Source organism: Lactuca virosa, chromosome 5 (genome assembly GCF_052849685.1).
Source record: "Lactuca virosa cultivar CGN04683 chromosome 5, Lactuca_virosa_CGN04683_v6, whole genome shotgun sequence".
Taxonomy (NCBI): domain Eukaryota; kingdom Viridiplantae; phylum Streptophyta; class Magnoliopsida; order Asterales; family Asteraceae; genus Lactuca; species Lactuca virosa.
In genome coordinates this window covers 196,059,309-196,082,569 of record NC_136430.1, presented here as the reverse complement: position 1 = coordinate 196,082,569, position 23,261 = coordinate 196,059,309, and the positions used below count along the sequence as shown (strand labels likewise).

Genomic DNA, 23,261 nt, shown 5'->3' with positions numbered 1-23,261 from the left:
TCTACACTGATCGAGGTTTTTTTTGTGAACCTTCTCATATTCACAGTGTGCATAATAGTAATTCAGATTCACAATGTGAATCTGAACTGTTCGAGATTTTTCATATTGTGAATGTTAAAAATTGAAATATTTACAGTTTAGATTCATAGTGTAAATCTACACTGTTCGAGGTTTTTTTTTAATCGTTGTTGATGTTTATTAATAGAGTACAAAAAATTAATATCTGTTCGAGATTTTTCATATTGTGAATGTTAAAAATTGAAATATTTACAGTTTAGATTCACAGTGTAAATCTACACTGTTCGAGGTTTTTTTTAATCGTTGTTGATGTTTATTAATAGAGTACAAAAAATTAATATTTTTGGTATAATTAGTTTTTTTTTTTGATAAAAATAAACTTAAATATTGAAAAAACTAAGAAATATTAAGTGAGTTTTTTTTTGAAAAAAAAAAGTTCGTTTTTTATATATCATCATGGATCTCTATGGAAAGAGGACGAAAAATCGTGAACAACGGCATATTCAGTTTTTTTCGATAAAAAACTTGGCCTAAAAAATATTTTAAATGAAAAAAAAGGAATTGAGTTTTGTTATAATCTGGTACATGTGCGTCCATTATATATATATATATATATATATATATATATATATATATATATATATATATATATATATATATATATATATATATATATATATATATATATATATATATATATATATATATATATATAACCAATCCAAAGCGTCGAAATTTAAAACGATCAACGGCAAAATGAAGGGTTGTAAACTTTTATAATGGACGCACATATACCGGATTATAACAAAACTCACTTCCTTTTTTTTCATTTAAAATTTTTTTTACGCCAAGGTTTTATCGAAAAAAACCGAATATACCGTTTTACACGATTTTTCATCCTCTTTCCATAGAGATCCATGATGATATATAAAAAACGAACTTTTTTTTTCGAAAAAAACCCACTTAATTTTCTTAGTTTTTTTCAATATTTAAGTTTATTTTTATCAAAAAAAAAACTAGTTATAACAAAAATATTAATTTTTTGTACTCTATTAATAAACATCAACAACGATTAAAAAAAAACCTCGAACAATGTAGATTTACACTGTGAATCTAAACTGTAAATATTTCAATTTTTAACATTCACAATATGAAAAATCTCGAACAGTTCAGATTCACATTGTGAATCTGAATTACTATTATGCACACTGTGAATCTGAGAAGGTTAACAAAAAAAAAGAAACCTCGATCAGTGTAGATTGACACTGTGAATCTAAACTGTAAATATTTCAAATTTTAACATTAACAATGTAAAAAAGCTCCGATCAGTTCAGATTCACACTGTGAATCTGACTTATTATTATGCAGACTGTGAATCTGAGGAGGTTTACAATGTGAATCTGAACAGGTTTACAATATGAATATGAACAGGTTTACAATGTGATTCTGAACTGAAATATCGTTTATTTTTTTTTATTTTTTTTATAAACATGAATATGAATCTATGTTTAAAAAGTACAAAAAATATGAATTTTGATATATTTATTAATTTTTTTTCTATAAAAAAAATAGACCTTAACTATTTTCATCAAAGAAAATGAAGTGAGTTTTTTTCGAAAAAAAAAAGTTCGTTTTTTATATATCATCATGTATCTCTATGGAAAGAGGACGAAAAATCGTGAACAACGGTATATTCGGTTTTTTTTTCGATAAAAAACATGGTCTAAAAAAAATTTTAAACGAAAAAAAGTGGTGAGTTTTTTTGTAAAGGGTGGATTTTTTGGTATAATCCGGTGTGTGTGCGTCCAATGTAAAAGTATACATCTATTTCCTTGGCCGTTGATCGTTATGATTTCCGACGCTCACGATTGGTTCCTTGGTTAATTATGGTTCTCTATTGAACCTTACTATATATATATATATATATATATATATATATATATATATATATATATATATATATATATATATATATATATATATATATATATATATATCATTATTATATACAAAAGCGTTTTTTTGGTAAGAGGCTTCGTGAAATGCACGCAAAACTTCTTTTTTGGCGCGTCAAAAGAGCTCCGTGAAGTTCAATCGCCTGCTTGAAAGCTCTCTGCAGTTGCATGTCTTCCACGAAGCTTAACATGTGGCTTTCTTGCACAGATGCTTGGGAAAAGCTCTCCTCTACGATCCACCGATTCCCCCGTCTCCCAATAAACCCTTCATATTTAATAATACGCTTCTCCTCTCTCTCTCTCTCTCTCTCTCTCTCTCTCTCTCTCTTGTAGCTCCCTACCCTGTCTCCTTCAACCTTCTTCTCTTTCACATCTTCTTCCAAACATCGATTTAATACTCACTGGATTATGCATGTAGGGTTCAAGGAATACAAACTGTAGTTGGTAAATGATTCCGTTTGAAGTTGGGGAAACTGAGATCAAATAAAAGAAATGATGAATGATGATATGAGATTTCATGATATTAAGATTTCTCTAACCTTCTCATTCAACGTTTTTATTTTAATTTAGGGCTTATTTCTTATCTTTCTCTTTAATTGGTTCATTTAAAGGAGAATTTATGAATGATGATATGGGATTTCATGATATTGGGGTTTCTCATTTAATATCTGTCAGTTCTAAATTTCATTTTGTTTGATTTTTTAATTAGGTCAAGAGAAACTATGTACAAAACCGTTGGAAGGGCTATTGTGGTTGCCATGAAGGTTGAGCTGAGTCATTGGCTTTTTCATCTTGACGATTACACGTTTCAGGAGAAAACACCTGCTATCCACTCTCGTTTGCTTCTTTCCCGATGCACCGACATACATGAGTTGCCCATTAAAATCCTCTATGTTTCCCTATTATGCTCTCAGGTAACGTGCTCATTTTTTTGTATGATTGATTTTGTTTTTCTGCTACCGAAATTTGTTTTTTCAGAAGACGGAGGATTCATCGTTGAGGTTTGAAGCGGGGTCATTGGGTATGAAAGATGAAGAAAAAATAGCTTATTAATCTAATGTACATCTCTATATATTCTCTTCCTCTTTCTCTTATGATCGACTACACCTCCACCTCAGCCTACCTCTGCAAATTTTTGGTCTTGAAAAGAATTATGCGGAGTCTGAAGAATGAAGGTGCTTGTGCAATGACTTCCTCCAATCACCAAAAGAAATATGCGGAGGACGGTAATCTGTTCTCATATTCTAATTCTTGTCATCTCATAACTTTTCTTTTTTCAGAACATTATAAGAAATGTGTATTTTCGTTAGTGATTAGGGTTTATGTTGTTTTAGTATGTTCCGTTTTCATGGTTTCAGTTCAATACCCAACTGGAAAAGCCACTGCGATGTTTATTGATAGCTTCCACATTATCACTGTGTCGACCATGCAAGGTAAGCCCATTTCTAAAAAATTGTTGATAATCTTTCAACTCATTAAGCTATTTTATGATGTTATCTTTATAAAAAAAAGGAACCGAAGGAATCATAATTAGTCTTGTATTTAATTGGTAAAAATTAGAATGAATTTAATGCACTTAACATATTTGATGAAATGCCTAAATGGAACCTGAACAATTTTTTAGATATATGCTGAAAAATGTAGGGGAGAGCACAATATATAGACCCAAGAGGATCAATCATTCACAAGGTGTGAGTCAAATGAGGCTAACATCATCTGTGACAACTCGAAATTTCTATCTTGTACAACCATTCACTTCAATAGAAGTCAGATTTGTTTCTTCTAACTTTTAAGCTGTTTGGAGTCAGTTTGAGTGTTCTACGGCCTAGACCTTCAAAAAGGAAATTATAACACGTATACTCTAGGGTTTAATGTGCATCAATAAAGTCTCAAAACTCCAAGAGTTTGTAGTTTACGGCCCAAACATGGAGTTTACGGCCGTAAACTCTAAGGAGTATAAATATGACACTTAGTCATTTTACTCATTTTTTTACCATTTCCAAGCCAAGAACTCATTCTCTCTCAAGTATCATCCGATTTTCCTTCTTGATCTTTAACTTTGTAAGTGTTTCTTGCCTTGATTAGTTGATATCCTTCATCATCTAGTGATCTTACATGATTTCATCCATGAAATCTCTTCATTTTGATAGATCTTCAAGTGTTCTTCATTTCACCAAAAACACCAAGAACACACACTAGTGTTCTTGGACTTTTAACACCCTTACAAGCTTCTATATTGTAAGTACTCTTACCTTAGCTTGTTATAGGCTTGATACACTTGTTAAACAACTAGAAAACAACAAGAAACACAAGATCATAAGTGTTTACGGCCAAGGCAATCTCCTTGGGTCGTAAACTCTAATGAAAGGGCCATTATGAGCCCTAGTCCCTTACTAAGCCTTGGATACAAGTCTAGATCACTTCCTTGGGGAGTATAGGACCTTAATCAAACAAAAGAACCAAGCACACATGAGTTTACGGCCGTAAACTCATGGGGAATTGATCATGGGCCGTAAACTCATGTATGTGGTGCAATGATGCCACTATTACTTCCTAAGGCTTGGACTTGATCATAGGATACTTAACCTTGACTTGTAAGACCTTAAAACACTAAATGGTAGAATTTACCATGGGTTTACGGCCGTAAACCCATTATGACCGTAAACCCTAAACCGTAAACTCATGGAGAGTTTAACCTTGGACCGTAAACTCAAAAGCAAAGCCCTACAACCCTTAGATGTAACCCTTTGGTACTTATAGCACTTAAATCAAAGTGTTTACCATGTTCTAGGGTGTCTTTACTTGTTTAATTAGTTGTTAAATGACTAATTGGATACATATATGTGTCATTATATGTTGAATAGGATCCGTGTGTGTGTGCAAGTCTTCACTTGACACTTAGCATCCTATACCATCCGTTCTTCCAAACCACTCACTACTGGTGAGTTCATACCCCTTAATCTATCTTTTAAATGATTTTAAATGCTTTTATGGGGGGAATACAAGTTGAAACATTATATTTATTATATCAATCACATGTGATTAATAACTATCAAACAAAGGATTTGCTATTCAATTAGCTGTTTTATCAAACAAAACTACTTCAAATGGTTACCAATTACTTTTACATGTTAAATACTTTTTATTCAAACTCTTTTAAACTTATACTTTGTCAAATGCATATCTATATAGATATAGGTATATAAGTAGGATTGAAAGGACTTAGGACTGATAGCTCGCCTTGCTTCCTGTTCCTTGTTTGGTTGTGGACTTAGGGTATCGGTTATTTGTCCGAATGTCGTTTGAATCTTAGTTATATATTATGTATATGTGTATAGATATAAAAGTTCCTTCATTCAGTTCAATACCTTTAGGTAGCAAAGGTATACAATCATGTTCATACATACACACAACATTGCTAGTAAACTATAATAGGTATAGTTTAGGAAGTTACTAATACAATTACTAGAACAGTGAAACATACAATGAGTCAGTTCATACATGAGTCAATACATACTATGATGAGAAACAAACATACCATACAGATAGAGAATACTATGATGAGAAACAAACATAACATACTATAATGAGAAACAAACATAGCATACTATGATGAGAAACAAAAAATAATATAAAGAGAGAACATACATACATACTAGACAGAGAGAACATATAAAACAGCTAGTACATACATTACAATAGTACATACAATACATATACAAGAACATTACAACAGTTATGTGAGCCACGTAACGGGGCATGGCATCACCTGTCATGGCTCGTTTTGTATCCAGAGTCTCCTACAAGGAGAGCGTTGAATTTGTGTATAGATTTATACTGGATTGACTATCCTACACCTTGCTGCTCGCTACAGTGGGACTTGCAAGTCTACGGGTGCCAAATGTCATTTCTTCCGACGTCTTTCATCGTCGTGTTTTTAGTCGGTAGTATGGTACAGGCATATCACATGTTACTTTAAATAAAAATTGGTTTAAGGTAATTAGTACATCAGTAGTTACTTAATACAACACTACAGTATTTTATTATTTCCCCATTGCATTCACTTTGTGATCTTCACACAATGAACGGTAATGTAAAAGCTATATTTTTGGTTAATGATAGTCATACTTGGGAAAATACACACTTTTACAAGAAACAAACATACATTACATTTGATGCCTTGGTAGAAGGCTACGTTTAGTAGAAAATATAGGATTTTCTAGGAGATACAAACATTTACAAACATTTACAAACATTACATCAGGTACATACAAACACTTTCATACAAACAAAGACACTAAAATACTTATGAACTCACCAGCTTTAAAGCTGATCAACTCTTTCAAAATAACTTGTGTTCTCAGGTCATCAATTGACAGGTACCGATGCCAGGCTTTTGAGAAGATGGAGCTCGTTCAAGACTCATCTCATATTTTGATTTACATTTTTGGTGTCTTATAAACTTTACAGAACACACTTGTATGAAATTATATTATTAATGCAATGGATGATGTTGTTGCTTGTTTACTACTATGCATTGTTGTGATACTGTACATGATGTCCTCCACCCCCGAACGTTTCCGCCGTTCCGGTTTTGGGGTGTGACAGAGTGGTATCAGAGCTTTGTTTATAGTAAATCGAGTATATCAACCCATAAAAGATATACAAACTATAAACACAACGGGATTAAAATACTCTGACCAAGAGTTGATACATTTAAATAATAAAATATTTAACTAAGTATACATACCTGCATTCATACTAAAATCAGTGTCACTAGGACATAACGAAAGTATTATGATTGTTGGGAAACACAATTAGACTTAGAGACATATAGTCAACTCTGGGAAGATATAGCCTGATCAACTATATTATCCGAGGAGTGACTAGCATGTGCCTAAGGATGGTTGTGAGGTTGCAACAAGTCTAAAAACTTACCAACACTACTACAATGAGAACAATAGAACAGAACATAAACTTAAAATACTATAGGAGTATTTTGTGTTACTATAATTACTTATCTGAGAATTAAAGATCTTTATTAGTAGGTCAATAATTGCTAAGTGGATACACTAAAGTTATATGTAACTAGGATGTCATAGACTTAGAATCTGTGATCTTTGCTTTACTTCTTGTTCCTTGTTTGGTTGTGGGCTTAGAGTTAGGGTCACTTATCCGAAGGTCTATCCTGTTTTGAGTACATATAACTGGTATGCACTAAACAAGTATTGAAGTAACTGATAAAGATCATCTTATAAATATCTAATTAGTGCGTCTATTTAGTTATATCTTATACCCCTTTTCTCGCGTAGATATCATGGTTGGATTCCAACTTCCCGGAGACCCATACTATCCCAACAATGGCAATGCAGGATGGCTTGGAGAAGAGCCAGAAGATGATCATCCAATCCCTTTGGATGATCACTATGCTGAAGGCTTTTCTGATGGTTTTGACTCGGAACCTGAAGTCAACAACCTACCCCCGGTAGCTCCAAACCCAAACCCTCGTCCAGCATTTCAAGGACTCACACCTCTGTGGGCCACAAACTTGAACAGATGGAGTCAGGAACAAGGTCAACCCATTCCATACAATGGGGACAGAAGCTTTTACAACCTAAGCGAGGGAGGTTCAGCTGACCAAGTCCTACCCATCATGGTCCGTAGGATTGCTCGGAACACCGAGCAAGGTCGAGCGGCTATCGACCGAGTAGTGGAAATTGACGCCAACTCTGGCGTTAACACAGTCCGCATTCGTCAGCTGGAGTCTGCTCATGAAAGGAATCAGGTCCATAATGCAGCCCTACAGAGAGAACTTACTGAAACTCGAGCTGAAGTCAGGGAACTTCGAGCTCGACAGGCAATGACAGAAAGGCGCATGAGAGACATGGAGCGCCGTCTGTCAGAATCAAGGACTCACTCTAGTGGCTCTCGTCGTAGATAGAGCCCACTCAACCTTCTCTTTTGGATATAACTTAGTTTATGTAAAAACTCTAGTTTAATTTCCTATCCTTGTAAAGGCCTTAGATCTGTTAAGTCATGATTTGGTCATAGTTCTGTCAAAATTTTCCCATCTTTGTTTGATGTAAGACCTACTTCTAGGTCACTTTTCCCGAACTCATTAAATCTGTAATACCAGTATATTTGACAGATATCTAATCTCATGGAAATTAATATCCATATGCTATCATCTTTTAGTATTATATCTACATTCAATCATACTATTCAATTGTGTTGTTGGGCTACGGAGAGTTAGTCCATGAGTCACTCTCATCAACTTCTCTATTCTTACCCATATTGTCATCTTTGTAAACTTATAGCTAAAAGATGCCTCCGTGCCGATCAACGAGACGCAATCCTCCAGTAACTGCAACACCACCTATTCCTCAAATCGATACGGCAGCTCTAAATGTTGCAGTAGCTGCGGCTGTGGCAACAGCCATGGCTCAATATCATTCTTCCGGTTCCACTGGAGGAGGAACACATGTTCAATCTACTCACGGTGAAGCCCCTGTGCGCTTGAGAGAGTGCTCCTACAAGGACTTCACCAACTGCAAGCCACTGTCCTTTAAAGGGACTGGTGGAGTCATTGCCCTCTCGCAATGGTTCGAGAAAACCGAATCGGTTTTCGAAATCTGCTCCTGTCCAGAAGGGAGCAAGGTCAAGTTCGTTGCTTGCAACTTCGAGGCAAAAGCTCTGACATGGTGGAATAGCCATGTCAAGTCACTATCTCTAGTAGTGGCAAATGCCATGGGCTGGGAAGCTCTGAGGGAGCTAATGATTGAAGACTACTGCCCGAGAGGCGAAATCCAGAAATTGGAACAGGAACTATGGAGCCTAACCATGAAGGGCTCCGACATAGTTTCCTACACCGCCAGATTCTGTGAGCTGGTGGCCCTCTGTCCCAATATGGTTCATACAGAGGGAAAGAAAATAGAGAGGTACATCTGGGGGCTGGTGCCTCCATTTCAGGGGAATGTCTTAGCTTCAAACCCTACCACATTCGATAGTGCCAAGAGGTTGGCACAACGGCTCATTGACCATGGGGTCCGTACCCCAGCAGCAACAACAACCCTAGCCAACTCGGAACCCTCCAAATCCGCTGACAACAAGCGGAAGTTCTGGGATGACAAGAAGAAGAAAAAGGCTGCCAAAAAGCAGCAGGTCGTGGCAGTTCATGCTGCGATAGCACCTGCCGCTGCTGCTCCGGTAAAGCAGTACGCTGGAAGTTTGCCTAAGTGCAACAAATGCAACTTCCACCACATCGGAGCCTGCCGGGAAATACAGTGTTCAAACTGTAACAGGAAGGGGCACACTGCCCGTTTTTGCAAAGCTCCGGCTAGGCCAATCAACCAAGTCCCCGTCGCTGCAGTGGGCCAAGCTTGCTACAACTTTGGCGAAACGGGCCACTACAAAAGGAACTGCCCGAAGGCAGGGATCGCCGGCGGAGTAGGAAGAGTTCTGGCTATAGGCCATGAGGAAGCGGTTGCCGACCCCATAGTGGTCACTGGTACGTTCCTCCTCGATAACTCTTATGCATGCATACTGTTTGATAGTGGAGCGGAGAGGAGTTTTGTGAACCAAAAATTTGCTCATTTACTTAAGCAAAAATCACGAGCACTTAAAGAACCGTTCACTGTAGAAATGGCTAATGGGAAGACAGAGAGTACTAACTGCATATACATAGGTTGTACTCTAACTCTAGATAGCCATTCATTTTCGATCGACCTCATGCCGGTCTCAATTAAAAGTTTCGACGTCATTATCGGCATGAATTGGTTGAGTCTACATCGTGCCGACATCATGTGTTATGAAAAGGCTGTTCGCCTTAATCTGCCGTCTAGCAAAACTCTAGTAATCTACGGCGACAAACCCGGCACTAAGCTTCGCCTCATCTCGAGCATTCAAGCCCAGAAGTTCTTGCGAAAGGAGTGTCGCGCATTCCTTGCTCATGTTGTCGATGTGAGCCAAGAAACGAAATCTATTAAGAACATTCCAGTAGTACGTGATTTTCCCGACATCTTTCCAGAAGAACATTCGAGTTCAGAATCGACTTAGTTCCAGGGGCTACCCCAATAGCCAAATCGCCCTATCGTCTAGCACCTGCAGAGATGCAAGAACTATCCGGTCAACTTAACGAACTGCTCAGCAAGGGCTTTATAAGACCAAGCTTCTCACCCTGGGGAGCTCCAGTCTTGTTCGTCAAGAAGAAAGACGGATCGTTTCGTATGTGCATCGACTACAGGGAGCTCAACAAACTAACCGTCAAGAATCGTTACCCTCTGCCTCGTATAGACGATTTATTTGACCAAATTCAAGGGGCGAACTTCTTTTCAAAAATCGACTTAAGATCCGGGTATCACCAACTACGAGTGCTAGGGGAGGATGTTCCGAAGACAGCCTTCCGAACTCGTTATGGACACTACGAATTCGTAGTGATATCGTTCGGATTAACCAACGCGCCCGTAGTATTCATGGATTTAATGAATAGGGTGTGTCGTCCTTACTTGGATTAGTTCGCCATAGTCTTCATCAATGACATACTTATCTACTCTCGTAGTAAGGAGGAGCATAGTTAACATCTTAAACAAGTCTTGGAAACACTGCGTTCAGAGAAGCTCTATGCGAAGTTCTCGAAATGCGAATTTTGGATCTGAAGAGTCGAATTCTTAGGACACGTGGTTAGCGAAGAGGGAATACACGTGGACCCTTCCAAAATCAAAGCCATTGAGAGCTGGTCAGCACCGAAGACGCCTACCGAAATTCGTCAATTTCTAGGCCTCGCTGGCTACTATCGCAGGTTCATTCAGAACTTCTCGCGAATTGCGAAACCTCTTACGACTTTGACCCAGAAAGGCGTGGCCTTTGACTGGGAAGAGAAGCAGGAGAAAGCGTTCCAAACGCTAAAACGAGCCTTATGCACCGCACCGATACTATCCCTCCCAGAAGGAATAGAAGACTTCGTTGTCTATTGCGATGCGTCAAATCAAGGGCTCGGCTGTGTTCTGATGCAGCGAGGTAAGGTCATCGCCTATGCCTCGAGACAGCTGAAGACACACGAGGTCAACTACACCACACACGATCTTAAGCTAGGAGCAGTTGTGTTTGCTCTGAAGATCTGGAGACGCTACCTGTATGATACAAAAAGCACTATCTTTACAGACCATAAAAGCCTACAACATATATTCGACCAGAAGGAGCTCAACATGAGACAACGACGATGGGTTGAGCTACTCGGTGATTACGAATGCGAAATTCGTTATCATCCGGGTAAAGCCAACGTAGTAGCTGACGCTCTAAGTCAGAAAGAATACTCTGGTCGTAGAGTCAAATCATTGACTATGACTATCCATTCACACTTATCCACACAAATTAAGGAGGCTCAGTCCGACCCTTTAAAACCTGAAAATGTGGCAAGTGAATCCCTTCGAGGGATGGATAAGAACTTGGAAGTCAAGGGTGGCGGAGCTTTATATCTCCTGGATCGGATCTGGACACCGAAACGCGGTGGTTTCAGAGACTTGGTCATGACCGAAGCGCACAACACTCGATATTCCGTCCACCCAGGTTCAGATAAGATGTATATGGATCTTAAAAAGCTATACTGGTGGCCTAACATGAAAGCGGAGATTGCTACCTTCGTAAGTAAATGCCTTACTTGTGCCAAGGTTAAGGTCGAATACCAGAAACCCTCATGATTACTACAACAGCCGGAGATACCGGAATGGAAGTGGGAGCGAATCACAATGGACTTCATAACCAAGTTGCCCAAGACAACGAGTGGTCTCGATACCATTTGGGTGATCGTAGACAGGTTAACCAAGTCTGCTCACTTCCTGCCTATCAAAGAAACAGACAAGATGGAGAAGCTTACAAGAACCTACATTAGGGAGATCGTACGACTGCATGGTGTTCCTATATCTATTATCTCCGATAGAGATAGTAGATTCACTTCGAGGTTTTGACAGTCGTTACAAAGTTCCTTAGGAACTAGGCTGGACATGAGTACAACTTACCATACACAGACCGACGGACAAAGTGAGAGGACTATCCAAACCTTGGAGGATATGTTGCGAGCCTATGTGATCGACTTTGGGAAAGCATGGGATACTCATTTACCCCTTGTCGAGGTTTCCTATAACAATAGTTATCACACGAGCATAAAGGCTGCTCCATTTGAAGCCCTCTATTGCCGAAAGTGCAGATCCCCTCTGTGCTGGGCTGAGGTGGGTGACACCCAGTTAGCTAAAGGACGAGTTCCTGACAGCACTCTCACCGATCCAGAGATCATTCGGGAAACGACAGAGAAGATCGTTCGGATCCGTGAACGATTGAAAGCCTCTAGAGACCGACAGAAAAGCTACGCAGATAAACGAACGAAACCGTTGGAATTCCAGCTGGGCGACCGTGTTCTATTGAAGGTCTCACCCTGGAAAGGCTTGATATGCTTCGGAAAGCGTGGAAAGCTAAATCCAAGATACATAGGGCCTTTCGAGATTCTCGCTAGAATCGGCCCTGTAGCTTACAAACTCAACTTACCACGCGAACTCAGTAACGTACATTCTACTTTCCACGTCTCGAACTTGAAAAAGTGTCTGTTCGACGAGACTCTTGTAATCCCACTCGACGAGATCGAGATCAACGAGAGCCTCAACTTCATGGAAGAACCTGTAGAGACCATCGACCGAGAGGTCAAGCAAACAAAGCAAAGCCGAATCCCGATAGTGAAGGTTCGCAGGAACGCCAAGCGAGGACCTGAATTCACTTGGGAGCGAGAGGATCAGATGAAACTGAAATATCCTCATCTTTTTTACTTAGTTATTTGTAACTACTTATTTTCTTAAACTCTAATTTCAGGACGAAATTCCTTTTAACGGGGGGATGATGTGACAACTCGAAATTTCTATCTTGTACAACCATTCACTTCAATAGAAGTCAGATTTGTTTCTGCTAACTTTTAAGTTGTTTGGAGTCAGTTTGAGTGTTCTACGGCCTAGACCTTCAAAAAGGAAATTATAAGACGTATACTCTAGGGTTTATTGTGCATCAATAAAGTCTCAAAACTCCAAGAGTTTGGAGTTTACGGCCCAAACATGGAGTTTACGGCCGTAAACTCTAAGGAGTATAAATATGACACTTAGTCATTTTACTCATTTTTTTACCATTTCCAAGCCAAGAACTCATTCTCTCTCAAGTATCATCCGATTTTCCTTCTTGATCTTCAACTTTGTAAGTGTTTCTTGCCTTGATTAGTTGATATCCTTCATCATCTAGTGATCTTACATGATTTCATCCATGAAATCTCTTCATTTTGATAGATCTTCAAGTGTTCTTCATTTCACCAAGAACACACACTAGTGTTCTGGGACTTTTAACACCCTTACAAGCTTCTATATTGTAAGTACTCTTACCTTAGCTTGTTATAGGCTTGATACACTTGTTAAAAAACTAGAAAACAACAAGAAACACAAGATCATAAGTGTTTACGGCCAAGGCAATCTCCTTGGGCCGTAAACTCTAATGAAAGGGCCATTATGAGCCCTAGTCCCTTACTAAGCCTTCGATACAAGTCTAGATCACTTCCTTGGGGAGTATAGGACCTTAATCAAACAAAAGAACCAACCACACATGAGTTTACGGCCGTAAACTCATGGGGAATTGATCATGGGCCGTAAAATCATGTAGGTGGTGCAATGATGCCACTATTACTTCCTAAGGCTTGGACTTGATCATAGGATACTTAACCTTGACTTGTAAGACCTTAAAACACCAAATGGTAGAAGTTACCATGGGTTTACGGCCGTAAACCCATTATGACCGTAAACCCTAAACGGTAAACTCATGGAGAGTTTACTCTTGGACCGTAAACTCAAAAGCAAAGCCCTACAACCCTTAGATGCAACCCTTTGGTACTTATAGCACTTAAATCAAAGTGTTTACCATGTTCTAGGGTGTCTTTACTTGTTTAATTAGTTGTTAAATGACTAATTGGATACATATATGTGTCATTATATGTTGAATAGGATCTGTGTGTGTGCAAGTCTTCACTTGACACTTAGCATCCTATACCATCCGTTCTTCCAAACCACTCACTGCTGGTGAGTTCATACCCCTTAATCTATCTTTTAAATGATTTTAAATGCTTTTATGGGGGGAATACAAGTTGAAACATTATAGTTATTATATCAATCACATGTGATTAATAACTATCAAACAAAGGATTTGCTATTCAATTAGCTGTTTTATCAAACAAAACTACTTCAAATGGTTACCAATTACTTTTACATGTTAAATACTTTTTATTCAAACTCTTTTAAACTTATACTTTGTCAAATGCATATCTATATAGATATAGTTATATAAGTAGGATTGAAAGGACTTAGGACTGATAGCTCGCCTTGCTTCCTGTTCCTTGTTTGGTTGTGGACTTAGGGTATCGGTTATTTGTCCGAAGGTCATTTGAATCTTAGTTATATATTATGTATATGTGTATAGATATAAAAGTTCCTTCATTCAGTTCAATACCTTTGGGTAGCAAAGGTATACAATCATGTTCATACATACACACAACATTGCTAGTAAACTATAATAGGTATAGTTTAGGAAGTTACTAATACAATTACTAGAACAGTGAAATATACAATGAGTCAGTTCATACATGAGTCAATACATACTATGATGAGAAACAAACATACCATACAGATAGAGAATACTATGATGAGAAACAAACATAACATACTATGATGAGAAACAAACATAGCATACTATGATGAGAAACAAACAATAATATAAAGAGAGAACATACATACATACTAGACAGAGAGAACATATAATACAGCTAGTACATACATTACAATAGTACATACAATACATATACAAGAACATTACAACAGTTATGTGAGCCACGTAACGGGGCATGGCATCACCTGTCATGGCTCGTTTTGTATCCAGAGTCTCCTACAAGGAGAGCGTTGAATTTGTGTATAGATCTATACTGGATTGACTATCCTTCACCTTGCTGCTCGCTACGTAGTGGGACTTGCAAGTCTACGGGTGCCAAATGTCATTTCTTCCGACGTCTTTCATCGTCGTGTTTTTAGTCGGTAGTATGGTACAGGCATATCACATGTTACTTTAAATAAAAATCTGTTTAAGGTAATTAGTACAACAGTAGTTACTTAATACAACACTACAGTACTTTATTATTTCCCCATTGCATTCACTTTGTGATCTTCACACAATGAACGGTAATGTAAAAGCTATATTTTTGGTTAATGATAGTCATACTTGGGAAAATACACACTTTTACAAGAAACAAACATACATTACATTTGATGCCTTGGTAGAAGGCTACGTTTAGTAGAAAATATAGGATTTTCTAGGAGATACAAACATTTACAAACATTACATCAAGTACATACAAACACTTTCATACAAACAAAGACACTAAAATACTTATGAACTCACCAGCTTTGAAGCTGATCAACTCTTTCAAAATAACTTGTATTCTCAGGTCATCAGTAGACAGGTACCGATGCCAGGCTTTTGAGAAGATGGAGCTCGTTCAAGACTCATCTCATATTTTGATTTACATTTTTGGTGTCTTATAAACTTTACAGAACACACTTGTATAAAATTATATTATTAATGCAATGGATTATGTTTTTGCTTGTTTACTACTATGCATTGTTGTGATACTGTACATAACGTCCTCCACCCCCGAACGTTTCCGCCGTTCCGGTTTTGGGGTGTGACATCAGCATATCCAAGGCTTTACAGATGTTGTAGAACAAAAGAGTCTGGAGAAGTGGTGATGCATTATTTGGTAAGTTTTGAAAATACCTCGTAATTGTATGGCTTATAATGAAATAGTACCCCAAATTTGGATGATTAGTGTCTTTCAGCTCTCTCAAGTGAGGGTTAATTTCTAATAAAATAGGTCCAAGTAATATATATATATATATATATATATATATATATATATATATATATATATATATATATATATATATATATATACACACTACCTGATGTGTTTGCTGTTATATTACTTTAACAGCAAGTCCAAAAACAAAACTAGAAATCTTGGTAGTTCATACATAACCAAAGGAGATTGAAGATCTATTTCTGATTTTGCCAAAGTTTAGTTTAAAAATAGTACGAACAAATCCAAGGCTGCTGCCAACTCCTGACTTATTAAGTATTATCTTTGACGTACAACACTCTATGGTAGATGATTTATGTATGTTGGACACTATTTCAGTTTGATTTACTTATGTAGTATCACATGCAGGTTTCCTATGGCATTCACCACCACAAAGTTGTCACGGGGTATGCTTGAAACTGATGGGTTCACAAAAAAGATCTAGGAAATGCAAAAACAACCATCCATTGGGCGACTGATTATCTTCTGAAAGATATGCTTCAGGCGGTCATCATTTATGTTCAGGTAAATCTGTATAAAGACGATGCATTACATCATTTACACGATCTCTGTCTATCTTCCATGGTTTTGACTGAAATTTTGTCTATAATGAAGGTTGGCTCTGTAAACAAAGATCATGCTTCTTGGGATAGACCTGAAGAAAATGATACCACATAACAATGTTGAAGATTAAAGAACATGCTCTGATCCAACTTGATTTAAGATTCTATTTGAAAGGGCCATTTACAACGATGGGCTCAATAGTTATGGGTGCCCAATTTACTCCTTTTATTTCCGATGCCAGGTAGTTCGTTTTAAAAAGATTTGTGGGTGATTTTGTATAGGATTTACTACATCAGATCAACCACCCATGCTTCAATTCATGACAAATATCAATTTTAAAGGAATAATGTTCAAAGATATTCTATTGTTTTTATTCTTCACAAGATGCAAGTTGGGGATGTGTTTGGTCTACTTTTTTAAGAAAAGGAAGCGATGAAAACCAAGTAATAAACTTTATTAAAAAACATCTAGAACTTCGATGCAAGTTAGTAATGAGAGTGCAAGGAGTGGAAGATGGTTTTCATTTATCGACTATATGCTTACTTTTAGGTTGTGGATTTTGGTTTAACAAAGCATGTTTAATTGATCTCAGGTCGTTTCTTAAGAGAATTGCCAAAGCAAGTTTTATCAGGATCTTGATGCAAGTAAATTATCAGGTGTGGTTACTTCAAAATTTAAATATTTAAATACTAAAATGAACTAAACTCTAAAAGGACCATAATGCCCTTTTCCTTCCAGGTGACGGAGTGAAAGGGAACAGTTGGCAAGTTGCATGTTTATCAACAATTCGATTTAACGAGTGTAGCGTGGGAAGGAATTTGATCTTGAAAAGTGACATGAATCACCGACAACAACCATGTTATAAGAATCAAAATTTTTAAAGAAATCTTCGTGAGCGGCCGTGCTTAGCACGGCCATTACACCTCTCTAGTATATATATATATATATATATATATATATATATATATATATATATATATATATATATATATATGACATTTAAATAACAAAATATATTAAAATTAATAACTTTTTTATCTTTATTAACAGGTTTTAATATAAAATACTAAAGTTCTAAGTTTTACTTAACAGTCCAATGTAATAACTACATTCACATATCAATAAATAATAATATTTTTTGCTTTGAATCTATATTTATTTATAAATAAAGAGTCAACCTATAAAAATGGTTGTGTTGAAATTGATTCAAATGTTAGTTATATCGACATTCGAATAACACTATAACACATGTTATTATCATGAAAAATTACATTTAAGTTTTCTTTTGAACGAATTACATTCACATATTAATAATACATAAACAAACTTGATAATAACACAAATGACATAAATCATGCCTTGAACAATTAAATTATAAGTTTTATTTTTAACGGTTTAAATTAATATATTCACGTATGAATAATATACAAACTTTTTTTTTTGAACGGCAGAATATTTTATTAAAAAACTAATAAGGAGCTAGAAAAAAAACTAGTACAACACAATAGAAGCTAAAGTAGGATTATGGAGCCAAGTAGTCCAAACAAGTTTAGTTTTACTATATCAATTGGAAATACAAAAAAAAAATACAAAAAAAAATACAAAAAAAAACAAAAAAACTCAACAATCTCATATAAAATCAGGGATTTCCTAGGAAAAGTTGTTCCAGAAACAATGGAATTTCGGAAATTCCAAAGGCACCAAAAGTCAATAACATTACCACATCAAAAGCCTTTCGTTCCGTTGACTACCTTTCATGAGAATAGAATCGGACTAAGAGATGAAATCGGTAATAGTATACTGATTGGGGAGTATACTATCAACTCCATTCAACCTGTGAAAAGATGATCAATAGTCTCCACAACAACATGACAAACTGGGCACATAATCGTATGGAGCTCTGTCCCATGGTAGGATAGTCTCTCCCTAGAGGGAATACTTTCCAATCTAATCGTCAACCAGTTCTTCATACCATTAATAGGAAGCATGCTATAATCAATAATAGAACGAGCAATAAAAACTTGATAATTACATTTACATATGAATAATATATCTACAAACTTAAATTTGTATAATAAATTGGTACTATTTAATTTAAAATTTCTGAACTATAATAAAACGTGACAGTTATATTAATCAAATAACTATAATATAAAATCATGTTTTTAGTATTTTTTTTTTCAATATTAATACCTACTTGTAGAGAATAAAAAGATCATGAATTCTAATATATATATATATATATATATATATATATATATATATATATATATATATATATATAACTGTTTAAAAAAAATTAATGAACCTTAATTAAGATAGTTTTTAAAACAAGAAATGAAAAATATACTTAATTTTGTTACCATTGGTTTAGCATGGAGAAAAGTTGTAGAATTAAAAGTATAAGTACATGGGTTAGTACGTTATCTAGAACCGAATGAACACGACCAAAGGCTTATTCATGTTGATTCGTTTAAGTTAGCCGAACAAATAAACGAACAAAAACAAACGTTTACGAAAATAATTTAATGAACGAGACCATTGTTCATTTTTGTTCGTTTAACAAAAACGAACAAGATTTTGTATTCATGTTCATTCATTTATTAAATAAATAAACATAAAAGAATTTTCCGCCGAACGGTTCACAAATAATTCACCGAACAATTCATTTACAGCTCTAGTGGTGTCTATTCTAAAGAAAACCTACATTTGTTAAGTTTTACCCAAAAAAAATTCTAAATAACTAGTTTCGCAAGTGCAACCTGCAAAATGCCTAAAATGAGATTGTTTTGGAAATTATTATAATGCCCAAAACAATATTCCCTCAGCTTGATTATTGTTCAATTATACACATGGATGTATTTATTCTTACAAACACATATATGTAACATTTATGTTTGCATATGTCTCAAAACAAGAAAGGTAATGACCTCATAGATTCTCACATCTTAATCTTAAGACGTGAGTGCATGTATTGTCCTTATATGATAGTATGCATGCATACTACACACTTGGAGTTGCACATCTAGAGATATGGATCATGTAGAAACATAAATTATTCATCACAAGAGCAATTTGAGCCGAATATGCTCAGAAACACCAAATAGATCACCTCGAGTAGAAGTCATCCCTATGCGCTCCAACTAACCTATCCAAGACCAACTATTCACATGAGAAAGTAAATCACAAAATGGATGCTACTTTTGTCAAGAACTTGCAAATAACTTCTGATTATTCAACATATATAAAAGCAAAAAAGAACTGTTAAAAACTAGCTTGAAAAAAGCGAAAGATTGTCGATTCAATTTACTCATTGAGGGGTATGATACCAAAGTCTAAGAGAGCCACAACAAGAACAAAAAGTCTAAAACCCTACTTCAATAAAGAAACCACAAAGCAACCGAATAACCACTAGCTTCTAAAACTACATTCAAAAGCCAAAACTTCCACTAAAAGTAAGACAAGAAATGAACCAAATGAAGAAGCTTTCCTTAATCCTTCTTTTCCACCACAGCCTTCTTCTTTGATGACGCTTGTGAATACAAAAACGTACCAAAAATAGCAATGGCAGATCCAAGTGCATTCAAAGGCCTAACTGGATTTCTAAAAACCAATACAGTAGAAACAATCACCACAACCCTTTTCATTGTATTCCCAACTGAAAAAGTCAACGGACTTATATCATCAAGTGCTTGATACGATGATTGGTTATAAAGATGATAAAACACTCCAGATATCATCACCCATAGATAAAAAGTCGATGGTGTTCCAATACTTGCAATTGCTTTATGGTATCCAGGAACCCATTGAGATCCTTCAACAAAAATCGCAACTGGAAACAGGTAAAAGAATGAGAGGATTGTAATCCACCCATATAGATTCAACCCATTTACATGCTTGAAGTTCTGCAAACTCTTTTTGGAGTAAATGTTTCTAAGCACGAATCCAACATTACTAATCATAGCACCCCATAATCCACCAAGATTGAAGGAAACTTCTGTAACAGCAGCTAAAGAACAACCCATAACGATTGGTAAGATCGATAACCAAACGGATAACGGGTAAGTATCGCCTAAAGCAGAGGAAAAAACAACAGAGAAAACGGGTTCTGCTGATTTGATGACATGAGTGAAAGAAACAGCGACTTTAGAGAATGAAACACATGCAGAAATGTGACCGATTGTGTGGAAAAGTGCAGGGCCTAGAAGAGCGATGATAAATGATTTGTCGATTTTGGGGCAAGGTTGAAGCTTTGAAGCCCAAAGAAACAACATCCATAGAGAACCAACAAAGAGTTGAAAGGAAGCAAGAAGCCATGGATATGGGAAAATGTTCAAGCATTTCTTATTGTAAATATTGAAAACAATGTTCTGAAAGTACCAAAATCCGAATACAATCCCAAGCTGGAGAGTCTTGTTAGGCTTTTTTTCAAGTTCTTCATCCGGGGTTGAATCTTGAGAAGTTCCAGATGCTGATTTAGCGATCTGTGAAGTGGGTTTTCTTCCAAAATCCCCAAATCGACAAGGGGTTTTAAGGAACTTGGTAGCTTCATAGATCTGAGAAGTGGGGTTGCTGTGGATTTTGTTAAAGGCCGAGACTTTGAACTTCGATTGAGGAGGAATGGAGATTCTGGAGACAAGATTAGGGTGAGAAAACGAAGGATTATTAATGGAGTATTTATGGTGTGATTTTGGGAAAGTGACATATGACGAAGGAAGGAGATTCAACAACATCATATTGCAATTAAAAATATGAAAATTCAAAAGGCAAAGATTGATGAAAAGAGATTTGGGAGCAAACCCTTCTGATTAGAAGGATCAAAGAGTAACCTGAGTGATGGAGGTTGGCGTTTTAGTGTTGCCGTGTTCAAAGTCTTGGATGGTAGTGGTCTGTAGGTACAGAGTTAATGTAACTCGGGCACATGTTTATCGCTATTCGGAAAATAAGCCGATTACTGATGGCGATGTTGGGGGTCTCGAGGTCAGATTTGCTTAGGGAATATGCTTTTTTTGGGCCTTTCAAGTTTAAATTACTGGCCACTTTAATATGGGCCTGTAACTTATCAAGTGATCTTCCTATAAACCAAATAACAATTTCAACCACAAAGCCGTATACGAATAAGGCAAAGAAAGATAAGATCATAACAATCAGATCACATCCTAAAGCCGTATATAAGGCAAAAAAAGATAAAGATCGAGACAATCAAATAGGTTATTCAAGGATAGAGAGACTGCATGCAATAAATAAAGTATGAACATGTTTTGTGATTAGAGAACAAAAATAGATACTATCGATACCATACAAGTGAAAGTAAAGATGATGCAACAGTAAACATGAAAAATTGTATAGAAAGCAAAAACTGTGAAAAGGAAACTCAGACCTAGACTACTCCTGTACTATCCCACTTAACGGTGTAATCAAGTTGAGTACTGCTAAACTTGAAACTCAAATCGACTAAAAAACTTGAGCTCGACTTGAGTCTTAATTTCCAATCTCGGCTCAAGCCGCGAAACTTACGAGCTAGCTCGACTCGACTCCATTAGTTATTAAAAAAATAAAATTACATTAAATTGTAATATAAATACGATTAAGCTCGCGAGCTTGAGTTGACTCGGTTCAATTATGTAAAATATGAATAAAATAAAGAGTAAAAAGGTAAATATAACTAATCTCGAGTAAGCTCGCGAGCTTCACCTGACGAGTATTCTAATACTCAAGCTCAATTTGATAATATACTCGAGTTCGAATTGACTTGAACTGGGTGTATTTGGAGTATTTCTCGAGTTGGTCTCACGTATCAAGTCGGTTTGACTCGATTACACGCTAAATCTCAGTCTCTACAACCTTCTATTTGATTTCATGTCGTTGCTAAGAGCCAACTTCTTCATCTCCACCATCGTCCTACCTGCCTAACCAGTAAAAAAAGACTATATTGAATTTTTCTTTCAGTTTTAAAGATACCTTCTTGTACTACAAATTCAATGTGGCTAACCTTTCAATTTAAAACATGTCTTTATGTGGACCGTAATGTCATCCTCAACATATCATCTTATGGACCATAGATGCCAAAAACTTGAAAAAACTACTTTTGGGTGTATCATTTACAAATTACACAACATATACTTCTACTTCTTGATCATGATCTTCGCTGAACTAACCCCATATATATTTGCTCTTAAATGTGTTGATTTGTGACTCTTTGTTTTCCAACATGTATCTAATCTAACATTGAACTTAGTGATAGTTTATGCCACTAAAACAATGCCATTGGCAAAAAAAACCATACACTGTAACACCCCTCCTCAATCTCATGATAAATCTAATCCATAACCAAAATAACCAAAAGAATGACACCGACACAAAAGGACACACCACAACATCCCTATATGAATTTCATTTTTTTTGCAATTAAGACCATATTTTTTTTATTGTTTGTTAAGACTTACAAATATATAAATTCTTTTAACTTTTTAACCGGTTAAAAGTAATATATTCCAATTTTTATAACGTCACAACTAACTCTTATAATAGTGTTAATAGAATGCATTGTATATTTCATACTCCCTCCGTCCCAAAATTATTGTCCACAGATAAAAAAACAAACATTAATTACCACTAACTTTATATAATAAAATAATAGTTTTGTCCATACTTTACATTTAATGTTCCATTAAATGCTTAGTTGGTTAAGTAATAATGAGGGGTATTTTGGTAAAAATGTTATTTATTTTTAGAAGTGGACTATTATTTTGATACAAACCGAAAATGAAAGATGAATTATAATTTTGGGACGGAGGGAGTAC

At 36.0% G+C, this 23,261-nt stretch overlaps 1 protein-coding gene across 1 annotated transcript; it reads right to left on the bottom strand.

The window, feature by feature from the left end:
* Window positions 1-19,734: 19,734 nt before the first annotated feature.
* Window positions 19,735-21,289, bottom strand: LOC145115808 (Nucleotide/sugar transporter family protein). The gene has a single exon (XM_079052161.1). It carries the CDS (start codon window positions 21,192-21,194, stop codon window positions 19,950-19,952), a length of 1,245 nt encoding a protein of 414 aa, XP_078908287.1. The 5' UTR covers window positions 21,195-21,289; the 3' UTR covers window positions 19,735-19,949.
* Window positions 21,290-23,261: the final 1,972 nt, after the last annotated feature.

Coding starts and splice junctions, on each gene's coding strand:
- LOC145115808 (XM_079052161.1), bottom strand. CDS start 21,194: ATGATGTTGTTGAATCTCCTTCCTTCGTCATATGTCACTTTCCCAAAA.